At 45.9% G+C, this 12893-nt stretch overlaps 1 protein-coding gene across 2 annotated transcripts in view; it reads right to left on the bottom strand.

Annotated features, from left to right (window-relative positions):
* SEPTIN11 (septin 11) overlaps positions 1 to 12893 on the bottom strand; it is a 125517-nt gene that overhangs the window by 12801 nt on the left and 99823 nt on the right. For both annotated transcript variants that reach the window (XM_006142967.3, XM_006142966.3), the window contains exons 5-7: positions 10331 to 10492; positions 4518 to 4614; positions 2414 to 2582 (exon numbers count right to left, since the gene is read on the bottom strand). In XM_006142967.3, coding sequence (XP_006143029.1) covers positions 2414 to 2582; positions 4518 to 4614; positions 10331 to 10492 — 428 coding nt within the window. The remainder of the gene's footprint in view (positions 1 to 2413; positions 2583 to 4517; positions 4615 to 10330; positions 10493 to 12893) is intronic.

The following is a 12893-nucleotide window of genomic DNA, read 5'->3' as shown; positions in this document are numbered from 1 at the left end:
CAGGAAATCCTCACCACCCTGGGCTCCCAGGAGCTTAAGGAGCCCCAGTGAAGATGGTAGAAGGGCACATCTTCTGTGGCCCAGCAGGCAGATCGAGGCCACTTGTCCCTTCTGTGGTAGTAGACAGCTAAGAATAGCATTACAGACTTCAAATTCTACAGATTCCAGAGTGAATGGAACATAGCTGTGGAGAACAATTTTTCACACTGAGCGGTAAACGCCCTCCAACACACGTAAACCAGTTGCCTAGATTCCAGTGTCTGCAGTCAGAGTACAGGCTCCACCTTATCATCTAGTCTAGCTGCTGGCCAGTTACAGCCTAGGAGCCAAGGCTGGACCTCGCCTGCAATACTATAAATAAAGTTTTATTGGAACACACCACACCCACTTGTTTACATTAAGGTCTCTGACTGCTTTGGAAGGACAGGGACAGATGGACAGACTGTATGGCCTGAAGAACCTAAAATACTTTCTATCTGGTGTGTTATGAAAAAGTCTCTTTACTAGATCTGACTGGCTCCTTATCGAGTCCAGCTCCTCATCCTATAGATGCAAGCTCAGGCCCAGGTGAGTAAGGGATTGAGTTGTAGCATGGCCAAGACTTGAACCCAGATCACTGAGTCAGCCCAGCGCTCTTCAAATCCACTTTCTGGATTTGAATGAAGGACAGAGGCACACGAATTCAATGTTATGGGAGGCCCTTTTGTTCCATCTCTAAGAATGAAAATAAACACTCTGAAATACTAGAGGCAGCCTCCCCCACACATAAACTATTTTCTTCAGGCTTAATAACCATGGAGGAGGTTTGATTTTGTAGGGATTGTTTTCTGTTCAGTGTGTTTCAGGGTTCAATTAGCTTAACCTGTGTGCACAAGGAGGCATCTCAGGCCTCAGAAAGCGACCTACAATTGAAGATGGTCAGTGTCGCAGCGCACAGGGCAGGAAGTGATGCAGCCGTGGCTACCAGAGCCAGACGTGGGGTTCCCCATGTGCTTCTAGGAGAGCTGCACATGCTCACGGAATGCCCCAACAGCCCTGTACCGGGGCCCAGCTCAGATGCTATAAACTATCTCTAAGCAATTCCAAGAGAGGAAATTTATTTCCATAGCACTGGTGGCTCAGACCAAGAGGAACAGAATCTGCCTCAGGCTCCGTGGTCAACTGGCTCCTCGACAGGGGAGTAGGTTACAGGTCTAACCACAGAAGAGGGAACCGGTGCCCCCCACCCTCACCCGAGGGCAGAGGCATGGAGCATAGACACACCTCACACCACTTCATTCTAACCCCCACTGAGAAAGGGTGGGGCAGCCATAAGATGAGATATCCTGGAGGCCGCCTCCATGTGAAGGGCCTGGGGTTGCATCCAGACACCTCCCTGAGTACGCTGGGCATGCAGATGCCTAAGATCTGGGGCTGACTGCGGGTGGACTGCCGTGTGAGACCCTGCTGCGGATGCTGTCTTTCTCACTCATGGAAGAAATAAATAAATATACTTCTTTTTTTTTTTTTTTGGAGAGATTTTTGCTATAGGGTGTGTGTGCTCGCCAGACAGACAGAGAGAGACAGAGAAATAGAAAGCGAGAAATCACCCCCCAGGGGGGATGGTCACGCCGCAATCCCTTCTCCTCCATTCTCCTCTCGGGATCTTGGGCACGCACGCACACGCGCCCGGCATGAGTTTTTTAAGCCACCGGGTCCGGGACACGAACCGCGGTCGTCTACGTGGGAGTCCAGCGACATAGCCATTACGCTAACTGCTGGTTCCCAATAAATATACTTCTAAAAAGAAAGAAAGAAACAGCTTGCACTGAGTCTGGAAAATCCTCCCCTCCACCAGGAGGTGGCAAACACGGACCAGGGAATCCTCCACTCACTGGGCAGTGCACAGCCCTGTCAGCCCTTTCCCCCGCACTGGGGAAGGTCTTCAAAAGCTCTCCCCTTTCCCACTGATAAGCTGGACTGTACTGAACCACTGAAGGCTAGTAAGAGCACCTGAAAAAGTAAGAGACTTGGAAAGTTAAACCTGTTTGGCAAAAATGAAGAAAGCTCTGGACGCACAGGCCGAGCTCCACACCTCTGTACACGTTAACAGCGAACAGCCTGGGTGCAGTACCCCCGTGCAGGCTTAAAACTCACCCCTGTCACTACAATTATAGGACACCGGGCAGCTTATTTGCACTTTCATTGCCTTTGTTTCCTCACCTGTTAAGTGTGGATGATAACAGCAGTATAACTACATTGATTAGCTGAGATATTGCAAAGAGGTTGTTGCAGTATCTGGCAAGGCGTGCCTCCTTTTCCTACCGGATCCCTTCACCGTGGCACCTTCATCCAGCCCCTATTTCTGCAAGGTGCAGACATGCCCGCCTCGCCACTGTCTGGGAGACCCCGGATGGCTCCAGGGGCCACATACCTGAAAGGCTTGCTGTCAGGGTCAGTGTCCTTGAACCCCATCTCCTCAAGCTTACAGCGCCGATACAGTTCATAGTGGCGGGTGTGAGTCTGTTCTCGCAAGTCCTCCATGTTCACGCGGATCAGCATCTCCCGCAGTTTCACAAAATCACAATGGTTTTCATTTTCAACTGCAAGAGACGGGGAAAAAAGAAATGGACTGGTGCCAGCAGGCAGCGTGGTAGTTAAGGTGCTAGACAGATTCCTACACTTAAGATGCTGGACTCCCACATGGCTAACTGTGGTTCAAGTCCTAGACCTGGCGGTTTGCTTTCTCTCTCTCTCTCTGGTAAGTGTGTGTGCCTTATAGCAAATCTGAAATAGTAATAATAATGATAAATAAAATAAAAAGAGAGAGATAAAAAAATCTGAAGTGATACTTCCAAGATGTTACCATCCCGCCTGGATTCTCTGAAGATTCTCTACCAATTCACCTTTCATTCAGGATTTCTGACGAGATGCCGACTACTGAGTGCCTGCTCAGTGCAGGGCACTGGTGGAGCTCAGCAGAGACCGTCTTTACCTTTCATAGTAACCTACCATATGGGCTTTGGGACTCTTGCTTTGCAGATGGGGAAGCCTGGCTTTGATAAGCAAGCTGACCTTCCAAAGAGAGTTAGCAGAGTCTAGAGTCAACCACTGTGGCATCTGGCTCTGAAGCCAGGCCGATTTCTAACACTCACGCTGCAGGGTCTGTGTGGGGCCGTTTGTATATGCCACCTCACTTAGCCTCATCAACCAGCCTGTGAAGAAATGCACTTTCTTATTGTAGAGAAGTTGGTAAGATTCAGAATAATGTGGACCAGCAGTTAGCATAATGGCTATGTCGCTGGACTCCCACATAGTCGACCGTGGTTCGCATCCCGGACCCGGTGGCTTAAAACTCACGCCGGGCGCGTGTGCGTGCGTGCCCAAGATCCCGAGAGGAGAACGGAGGAGAAGGGATTGCGGCACAGCCATCCCCCCTGGGGGGGTGATTTTTCACTTTCTGTCTCTCTGTCTCTGTCTCTCTCTCTGTCTGGTGAGCACCCGTGCCCTATAGCAAAAACCTCTATAAAAAAAAAAAAGATTCAAAACGGTGTAATTTTCCCAGTGCCAAACGTAGGTCGATTAATCTCATAATTGTCAGATATTTACAGAAATAATATTTAATTAGAAGACAATTTTTCAGGGCCAGTGGGGGGCATAGAAGTTAAGGTGGCTAGGACCAGCGGCTGGCTATGTCGCTGGGCTCCCATGTAGTTCACCATGGTTCGAGTCCCAGACCCAGTGGCTTAAACTCATGTTGGGCGCATGTGCGCGTGTGTCCTCTAAGATCTCAAGAGGAGAATGGAGGAGAAGGGACTGTGGCGTGGCCATCCCCCCAGAGGTGATTTCTCACTTTCTGTCTGTCTCTGTCTTTCTGGTGAATGCATGTGCCCTATAGCAACCCCCCACCCCTCAAAAAAAAAAGAAAAAAAAAGAAGGTAAGGTGGCTGGATCCCATATGGCCAACTGCACAGTTAAAGTCCTGGACCCAGCAGCTTGAAAATCATGTGGACATGTATGTATGCATTCCCAAAATCCCAAGGGGAGACTGGAGAAAGGATTATGGTGTGACCATCTCCTCTGAGAGCTGAATTTTCTCTCTCATTCTCTCTCCAGCAAGCACACATGCCCTATAGCAAAACTTTAAAAAGGCCACTTTTCTAGAGACGGTAGAAAAACAAGTAACTTGTATATAATGAACTTTTTACTGCTTTCTTATATTTAGCTGAAGAAACTGGTCCAAAGTCTTAGAGAACTCTTTTCTACCTGGAGATTACACTGAGTTTCCTACATAGCCCGACATCCTTTAGGGCTGCCTCATTGTCACTAGGGTTCGGCGCCCATTTCTCTCTATTGTCTACCTACCTGATTACTGCTCCTTCTTCACCTCCATGACCAGGTGTAAACTGCACCACTGCTTACATCCTGCCCACTATCAAGGACCTCCCTAAACAAGAGTAGCAGGCAAGAAATGTGGCCATTCCCATTCACCACAGGGACTAAATAGGAAGAGCCCTTGTGCCAAGATATGCACGTACCCTGCACCACGCCCCAGGGGTATTGCCTGGCCTTTGCCATCTTGTTGCCGATCTTCACCTCTTCGGTGCTGCCAACCACTGCAAATGGGAGATGAACCTGGTAAGCAACAAAGAGATAGAGAGCATTAGCTTCCACAGATCTGACGAAGACTTTCTCTACCAGCTCCTGTACTCTTTCTCTCTCTCTCTCTCTCTCTCTCTCTCTCTCTCTCTGCAAGAAAAAGGTAAGAGAAGCAGAACAGGAAAGAGATTCTATAGTTTTATGGTGTGCTCTATGAATCATACCCCGCTCCCACAACTGTACTCAAGATTCTCTGCTTTTTTAAAAATTTATTTATTATTATATTGCTTTCTAATTTGACCAGAGAGAGAGAGAGCAAAGGAGAGTGAAAAAGCAAGCTGCCAGGTCTGGGATTCGAACCATGGTCATTCATGTGGGAGTCCAGCACTTTAACCACCATGCCACCTGCCATGCCCCCCCCTTTAATATTCTGTAAGATACGTTCAAAGGGAAGTAGAGGAGTTTTGCAAGTATTTAGTAAACTTTGGACCTATGCTATCCAATAAAGTAGATGCTGCCTACATATGAGATTGAGCACCTGAAATAGGGCTTACAGAACCAAAGAACTGAGCACCTGAAATAGGGCTTACAGAACCAAAGAACTGAGCACCTGAAATAGGGCTTATAGAACCAAAGAACTATATTTAAAAAAAATATTTAACTTTATTTATTATTATTCTTCCCTCTGACCAGAGAGGAACAGATTGAGAGAGAGAGAGGGAGAGTGATAGTGAGAAAGCAAGGGTCCAGCCCTCGAACCATGGTCGGCCACGTGGGAATCCAGCATCTTAATGACCATGCCACTTGCTGATCCCAGAACTACATTTAAAATTCACATACTTCAGTTACTTTACATTTGAATTTTCAATGGAAGCAGTATAAAATGTCTTTCCATTAACTACAACTTCATTGTTCTGGTAGCACTGCGTTTCACTTGCTTCAAATTTGAATGGAATCATCTAAGAAAGCAAGCCAGTTGTATCAAGGTATGCACAAATATTAAAGGAAAAAAAGTATCTTGGAACCAGCAGATGGCTTAATGGTTATGTCACTGGACTCCCACGTAGTTAACCATGGTTCAAGTCCCAGGCCAAGTAGCTTAAAACTCATGCCGGGTATGTGTGCATGCATGCCCAAAATCCCAAGAGGAGAATGGATTATGGCATGGCCACCCCCACCCCGGTGGGTGATTTCTTGCTCTCTGTCTCTGTCTGTGAGCTCAAGTGCCCTATAGCAAAAATCTCTTTAAAAATAAATAAATAAATAAATAAAATAAAAAGGAAAACTATCTTTTGGTTAGAATGTTAGAAATAAATTGGAGGACCAATAAATTGCAAGACCAGCAGTTGGCATAACGACCATGTCGCTGGACTCCCATGTAACAGACCATGGTTCAAGTCCTGGACCTGGTGGTTTAAACTCACACAGGGCACATATGTGCCCAAGATCCTGAGAGAAGAATGGAGGAGAAGGGATTGCGGCGTGGCCATCCTCCCTGGGGAGTGATTTCTCGCTTTCTGTCTCTCTCTGTCTTCTGGTAAGACCACACTCGGCCTATAGCAAAAAACCTCTCCAAAAAAAAAAAAAAAAAAAAAGGAAAAAAAGAAAGGGGGGGGGGGTGGGGGGTGGTAATTTCTCACTTTCTGTGTCTGTCTCTGTGGTCTCTCTGGTGAGCACACATGCCCCCTAGCAAAAGTCTCTCTTCAAAAACAAAAAAAGGAGAGAAATAACTTGGTTATGTGAATCTATATTTATTTTATGAAATATAAATACAGATCAAATATTTCTGATGGAAATTTAAAGTTGGGATTAAGATATGTTGTCGCTGTGAAATACACATTAAATTAAAAGACCTACCACTACATTTTCCCATGAACAATGTTTATATTAATTACATGCTGAAATGTATTTTAGATATACTGGGTTAGGTAAGTTTTTTAAAGTAACTTCATGTTTCTTTGGGTTAAATTCTGAAGTTAATTTCATGCTTCTTTTTACCTTTTTAAATGTAGCTCAACAATTTTTTTTTTTTTTTGGGGAGGCTTCTTCTCTGGGGTGGTTGCGCTTGCCAGACAGACAGAGAGAGGAGAGAGAGAGATAGAAAGCGAGAAATCACCCCCTGGCGAGAAGGCCACGCCGTAATCCCTTCTCCTCCATTCTCCTCTCGGGATCCTGGGCACACACGCACACGCGCCCAGCGTGAGTTTTAAGCCACCAGGTCCGGGACGCGAACCACAGTCGACTACATGGGAGTTCAGCGACATAGCTGTTACGCTAACTGCTGGTCCCTAGCTCAACAATTTTTAATGACTGGTGTGGCTCATGTTATCTTTCTACTGCAAAGCATATTTCTACTGAACAGCACTGCTTACGCAGCTGATGACTGCACACATGTGAAGTGGAAACACACTTTAGCCGAAATTACTGACTCGCGCCTCGCACTTAGATTGATCTCAAGCAGAGACTGTGTCTGAGACAGCAGCTCTTTCACACTGGTTTATTTGGTAGCCATGGCTACTTTGGTGGGAGGAGTCATACCATTTCCTTCCCTTTTTTCTGTTAACTTATAAAAATAAGATGATGTTACGTAGCTGCTCTAAGAGGGATTATTCAGGAGTTCTTGATCCAGTGTTCTTTAACTACCGATAAGTTAGAAAAGGGTTTTTTTTTTTTTTTTTAAGCCAAATCCTCTCCCCTAGGGAGCCTGACATAATCCTTGACTGGAGGTGCCCGAGTGGCATTTTATCTGATGCTTAAGATGTTTCTGTAGCTCCTCTCACCCTCGGTAGGAAGGAAAGAAGCCTGATCTCTGTCAAATTCAAGCCTGAAACTGACATGCGTTCCCCAAGCTGAGGAACAGCAGGCCCTTTCTGGTCAACATTTTGGGGCAATGACCAAGAAAACCTCATCTCCACTTTACTGCAACAAAAGTAAACTTGAATGGAATCTGTTTTCTTCAGATTTCCACACATCATAAAGGATTTCATCAGCAAAAACTGCAGTGAAGAGCCTAAAAGAAAATTTCTGGAGAAAGAGCAGGATTAATTTGGAACGCCAAAGATCTTTAGTTCTCTTAATCTGATAAAAGAGAGAAAGAGCAAAGTAAGTTTTTTTGTTTTTTTTTTTTTGGGTCAAAGAAGTGAAGTACAAATTTAGTTTCATGAACACACAACATTATTTAAAAGGAGGGGGTGGGATACCAGGAAAATTTAGATAGCAGTCATTCATGCTACTTCATGCTACGTCCTGAAACAACATGTCAAGCTGCAGAATACACATGTGTCACCTCTGCCAGAGCTTTTTGACCATGCTATAAAACACACTACTCTGCCTGGGTGGCAGTGGGTGTAAAAGGCTGACAGGTCAGCCCAAGAGCCAAACTGCCTGGGTTCATGTCCTGCCTCCACGATCCACAGCGATGCAATCTTAGGTGCTAAGCCACAGTTTCCTCACATATGAAGTAGGAATGAGAATAGTACCTCTCCACAGGAGTGCTATAAGAATTAAAAGTAGGGGCCATCAGGTGGCATATTGGTTACGGTGTTGGGCTCCCATATGGCCAAACACGGTTCAAGTCCCATTCTCTCACTTTTTCTCTCTCTCCTGGTCTCTCTCTGGTGAGTGTATGTACTCTGTAACAAATTTAAACAATAATAAAGTTAAATAATAATTATTTAAATTTTATTTACTTATTATTATTATTGTCATTATTTAATATGCTATTAAAGCTGCCACCAGAGAGACAGCGAGAGAAAGTAAGCCACCAGGTCTGGGACTCGAATTATCATCGGTCATGTGGGAGTTCAGCGCCCAAACCACTGTGCCACCCACTGGCCCCAAATAAATAATTTTTTTTTTTTTTAAAAAAAAAAAGAAGAAGAATGAGATATAAACTCTTGAACAGTGCCTGGCACACACAGATGCTGTAGAAGCTTCAAAAATGTCTAGTGCTATTAGTAAGAAGCTCTTGAAACCCATAACCAGAGAGTCTTAGAGCTGAAAGAACTCTTATATATATTATCCAATTCAATATTGTTTGAGGGAACCAGCAGTTAGTGTAATGGCTATGTCGCTGGACTCCCACGTAGTTGACCGCGGTTCACGTCCTGGACCCAGTGGCTTAAAACTCACGCCGGGTGGCTGTGCGTACGTGTGTGCCCAAGATCCCGAGAGGAGAATGGAGGAGAAGGGATTGCGGTGTGACCATCCCCCCTGAGGGGTGATTTCTCGCTTTCTGTCTCTATGTCTCTCTCTGTCTGTCTGGCGAGCGTACGCGCCCTATAGTGAAAAACTTCTCCAAAAAAAACCCAAAATATACATATATATATTGTTTGAGAATTCCCTTTACAAGTTGACCATGTCCTGGACCCGACCGTTGGAATCACACCAGGTGCATGTGCATGTGTGCCCAAAATCCTGAGAGGAGAAGGGATTGCGGCATGGCCATCCTCCCAGGGGTTGATTTTTCGCTTTTTGTCTCTCTCACAAGTGCACACTCTCTATAGGGAAACTCTCTTCTTTCCTTATTTATTTAATTTTATTTTAGGGGGAGAGGTTTTTGCTATAGGGCACATGTGCTCGACAGAAAGAGAGACAGAAAGCCAAAAATCATCCCCTGGGGGGAATGGCCACACCACAATCCCTTCTCCTCTCAGGATCTTGGGCATGTACGCCCAGTGTGAGTTTAATCCACCGGGTCCGGGACTTGAACTGCGGTTGACTACATGGATGTCCAGCAACATAGCCATTATGCCAACTGCTGAACTGCTAGTCCCGAAAACTAACTCTTTAAAAAAAAAAAAAAGAATTCCCTCTATAGTATCTCTTCTAGGGGGTCAAAACATAATCTGTTGCTCACCAACCGCTTTTGATGAGAACTCAATACCTCAGTTTGGTGTTTCTTCCACTGTGCTGGCTCTGACAGTTAAAACACTCACTTCTTTGTGGCCAAAACACTTCACTGCTCTTTGGCCCATTCCATTCAGACTCTGGAATAAGTCTACTCAGTCTCCCTACTGGCAACCTTCCTTTCACAACACCCCCCCATGGTGAATCCCCAGGGAAAATCTACTCTCCAGCTTCTTCCAGGAATTCTAGACCCTCTGTTATCCCGAATGCCAACAGCCAGCACCGGGTATCTTTATGCAAAGAACACTGACTTTATGGAAGCGATGCAATCCCAAGAGGAAAAGAGGGAGGGTCACTGTAGTTCGTAGGTGAGCCATGGCCATGAAATACATAAAGGCGTGGTGAGAAAGACCAGGCAGGATGGAGGTTCATCGGGAGGGGCCCTTGCAAGCCACGGCCGCAGTTAATCCTCTCTCTCCTGACTAGTTCATCTCTGTGATGTGGAAACTGTACCCACGACTGCCAGTTTACCTAACGAATCAGGAAAGGAGGAAAGGCGGGAGCCAGTCACTGCCGCAAAACTAAGGTGGGCCGACACAGTCCCACCCACAGACACAGTCCCACCCACACGTGGAGCAGCTGTGTGGGGATGGTATGGGGCTGGCACTTCCTCCCCATAAGATTTGAGGAAGAAATCAGAAAGGTTAAGAGTGGGAAGGACATTTGAGATCATCTTATCTAAACTCTCCCACTCGATGGATGGGGACACTGAGGAGCAGGATGGCTACATGGGCTCCTGTAGTGGCCGAACTGGGCTCCAGCTGAGGACTTCAGGCTCCCAGACCCGGGCACCAGTCAGGACTTTCAGGAAAATTGCTCGTCTGCATTTTCCCCAAGGACTTACACTCATGGTTGCGTTGATTTCTGCCACGGTTTCTTCGTCTGTGGGGAACTGATAGATCTGGACGCCATTACTAACTAGTTCACTCATGATCTTACTCTTGAATTTGTGCAATTCGTTCTTGGCAATGGTGTCAGCTTTTGCAATTATGGGAATGATGTTCACCTATAAAACAAAGGAGTGTGTTTACATAATTCCAATGTAAGAAACACAAACAAGTGAATAAAACATAGCAAGCAACTAAGTATCGGAATAAATAAATGTTGGAAAAGTCAAGACGTATTTTTCAATGTTTTTCTTTTTTTTTGGAGAGGTTTTTCGCTATAGGGCGTATGCGGTCACCAGACAGACAGAGAGAGACATAGAGACAGAAAGCGAGAAATCACCCCCCAGGGGGGATGGTCACGCCGCAATCTCTTCTCCTCCATTCTGCTCTCGGGATCTTGGGCACGCATGCACACGCGCCCAGCATGAGTTTTAAGCCGCCGGGTCTGGGATGTGAACTGCAGTCGACTACGTGGGAGTCCAGCGACACAGCCATTATACTAACTGCTGGTTCCCAATGTTTTTCTTTTTTTAAGAGAGATTTTTGCTATAGGGTGCATGCACTCACTGGAGAGACAGAGAGACAGAAAGCAAGAAATTAACACCCAGAGGGAGGGCCACACCTCAATCCCTTCTCCGCCATTCTCCTCTTGGGATCTTGGGCACTCATGCACATGTGCCCAGTATGAGTTTTGTTTTATTTTTTAAAGAATTATTTTATTTAGGTTTATTTATTTTTAAAAATTTGACCAGAGAGGAACAGAATGAAAGAGAGAGAAGGAAAGAGAGAAAGCAAGCCGCCAGGCCCGGGACTCGAACCATAGGTGACTATGTGGGAGTCTAGTGCCCTCAACCACCGTGCTACCTGCTGGCCTCTTAGTGTAAATTTTAAGCCACTGGGTCTGGGACTCATACTGCAGTTGACTATGTGAGAGTCCAGTGATGTAACCATTACACCATCTGCCAGTTCCTGTATTTTTCAGTGTTTTTCTATGCAAAAATGTGTCATGACTTTTCCAACGACCCAATAAAAACTGTAAAACCTTTCTTAAAAAAATAGAGATGATATATAAAATCAGACTTACTACCTAGATATTGAGAAAAGGATCATCTTTTAACTCCACCTCCTAACACGTATATTTCTTCCATCCTACCCTGAAAGCATGCTGTCATTTCCTCCTGTGCGCGTTCATTCTTTCTTACAGAGTAAAAGGAAGTGTTATCATTCTATGACAAATAGCGATAACAAAGGAGCCTGTTCTTTGAATAACAGACCACTCCTTTCAGACCCCTCTCGGGTACTGTAGGTGTTGCTTTTTGCAGGTCCTGACAGTGTAACAGAAACGCGGGTGCCAGGGCAGCAGAGTATTCACTTATGCAGAGGTGGCATCCTCCCTTTCTTCTGCTGACCAGAAAACTGATGGGAGAGGAGAACCTATGCATTAACTGAAAGGAAAATGGTTTCATCTACTTTCAGATTTTTCAGAATCACTCCAAGTAATTCTATTGAAAATCTGCTTCTACCGAGGTACTCCTCTGAGCCAGAAAGAGCCCCACTGCCGAAGGTGAGGCTCACTTTCAGAGTCTTGGTTACTGAGAACAACTGGAAGTTGACATTAACGGCAGAAACCCAGAAGAGAGCTGATGGTGCCCTAGCGTGCAAGCTCCAGACCCCAAGGTGGGATATTCTCTTCCCAGCCGCCCATAGCCCTGTCCACACAACACGTTCTCAAAAACTCACTTTCTAAGATTCACTTGCTTCTACTCCCTGATAGACACAGAGGTTTCAATAAGCTGCTACTGACACCTGAAACCTGGGACCTGGGACCATGCTCTCTACCCAGCCCAGGTGACTGGAAGCTGCGCCCCGTCAGGAACTGTCTCTGGGAGGTTTCCTGGGTCACGCCTGCATTCCTTTGCCTCTTTTATCCTTACAACCTTTCCTCCCTTAGGGGCAAGACTGGGAAAGTCTTTTCTAAAATAATCATATGGAGCCAACCTGTGGCCTTGATGGTTGGTTAGGGCGGCTGGATCCCACATGGCTGGCCATGCAGTCCGAGTCCTGGACCCAACGGCTTGAGAGACACACTGGATGCGTGTGTACAAAATCCTGAGAGGAAGAGAGGTGGAGGAGAGGGACGGCAGTGTGAAGCCATGGCCATGGCGAGTGCTGCTCTCTCTCTGGTGACTACATATATCCTCTGGTAAGATAAAAAATGAAAATAAGGGGCTGGCAGGTGCCATAGTGGTTAAGGTGCTGGACTCTCACATGGCCGACCATGGTTCAAGTCCTGGACCTGGCAGTTTGCTTTCTCACTTTCCCTTTCTCTCTCTCTCTCTCTCTCTGGTAAAATGAAAAAAAATAAATAAATAAATGAAATTAAATAAATAAAATAATTCTTTTTGGGGGAGAGGCTTTTGATATAGGGTGTGTGTGCTCGCCAAAAAAAAACAGAGACAAAGAGACAGAAAGCAAAAAATCATCCCCCGGGGTGGATGGCCATGCTACAATCCCTTCTCC

This window comes from Tupaia chinensis, unplaced genomic scaffold (assembly GCF_000334495.1).
Source record: "Tupaia chinensis unplaced genomic scaffold, TupChi_1.0 Scaffold000086_1, whole genome shotgun sequence".
In the NCBI taxonomy this organism is placed as follows: domain Eukaryota; kingdom Metazoa; phylum Chordata; class Mammalia; order Scandentia; family Tupaiidae; genus Tupaia; species Tupaia belangeri.
The sequence above is the reverse complement of the archived record's forward strand: the minus strand, read 5'-3'. Positions and strand labels throughout refer to the sequence as shown.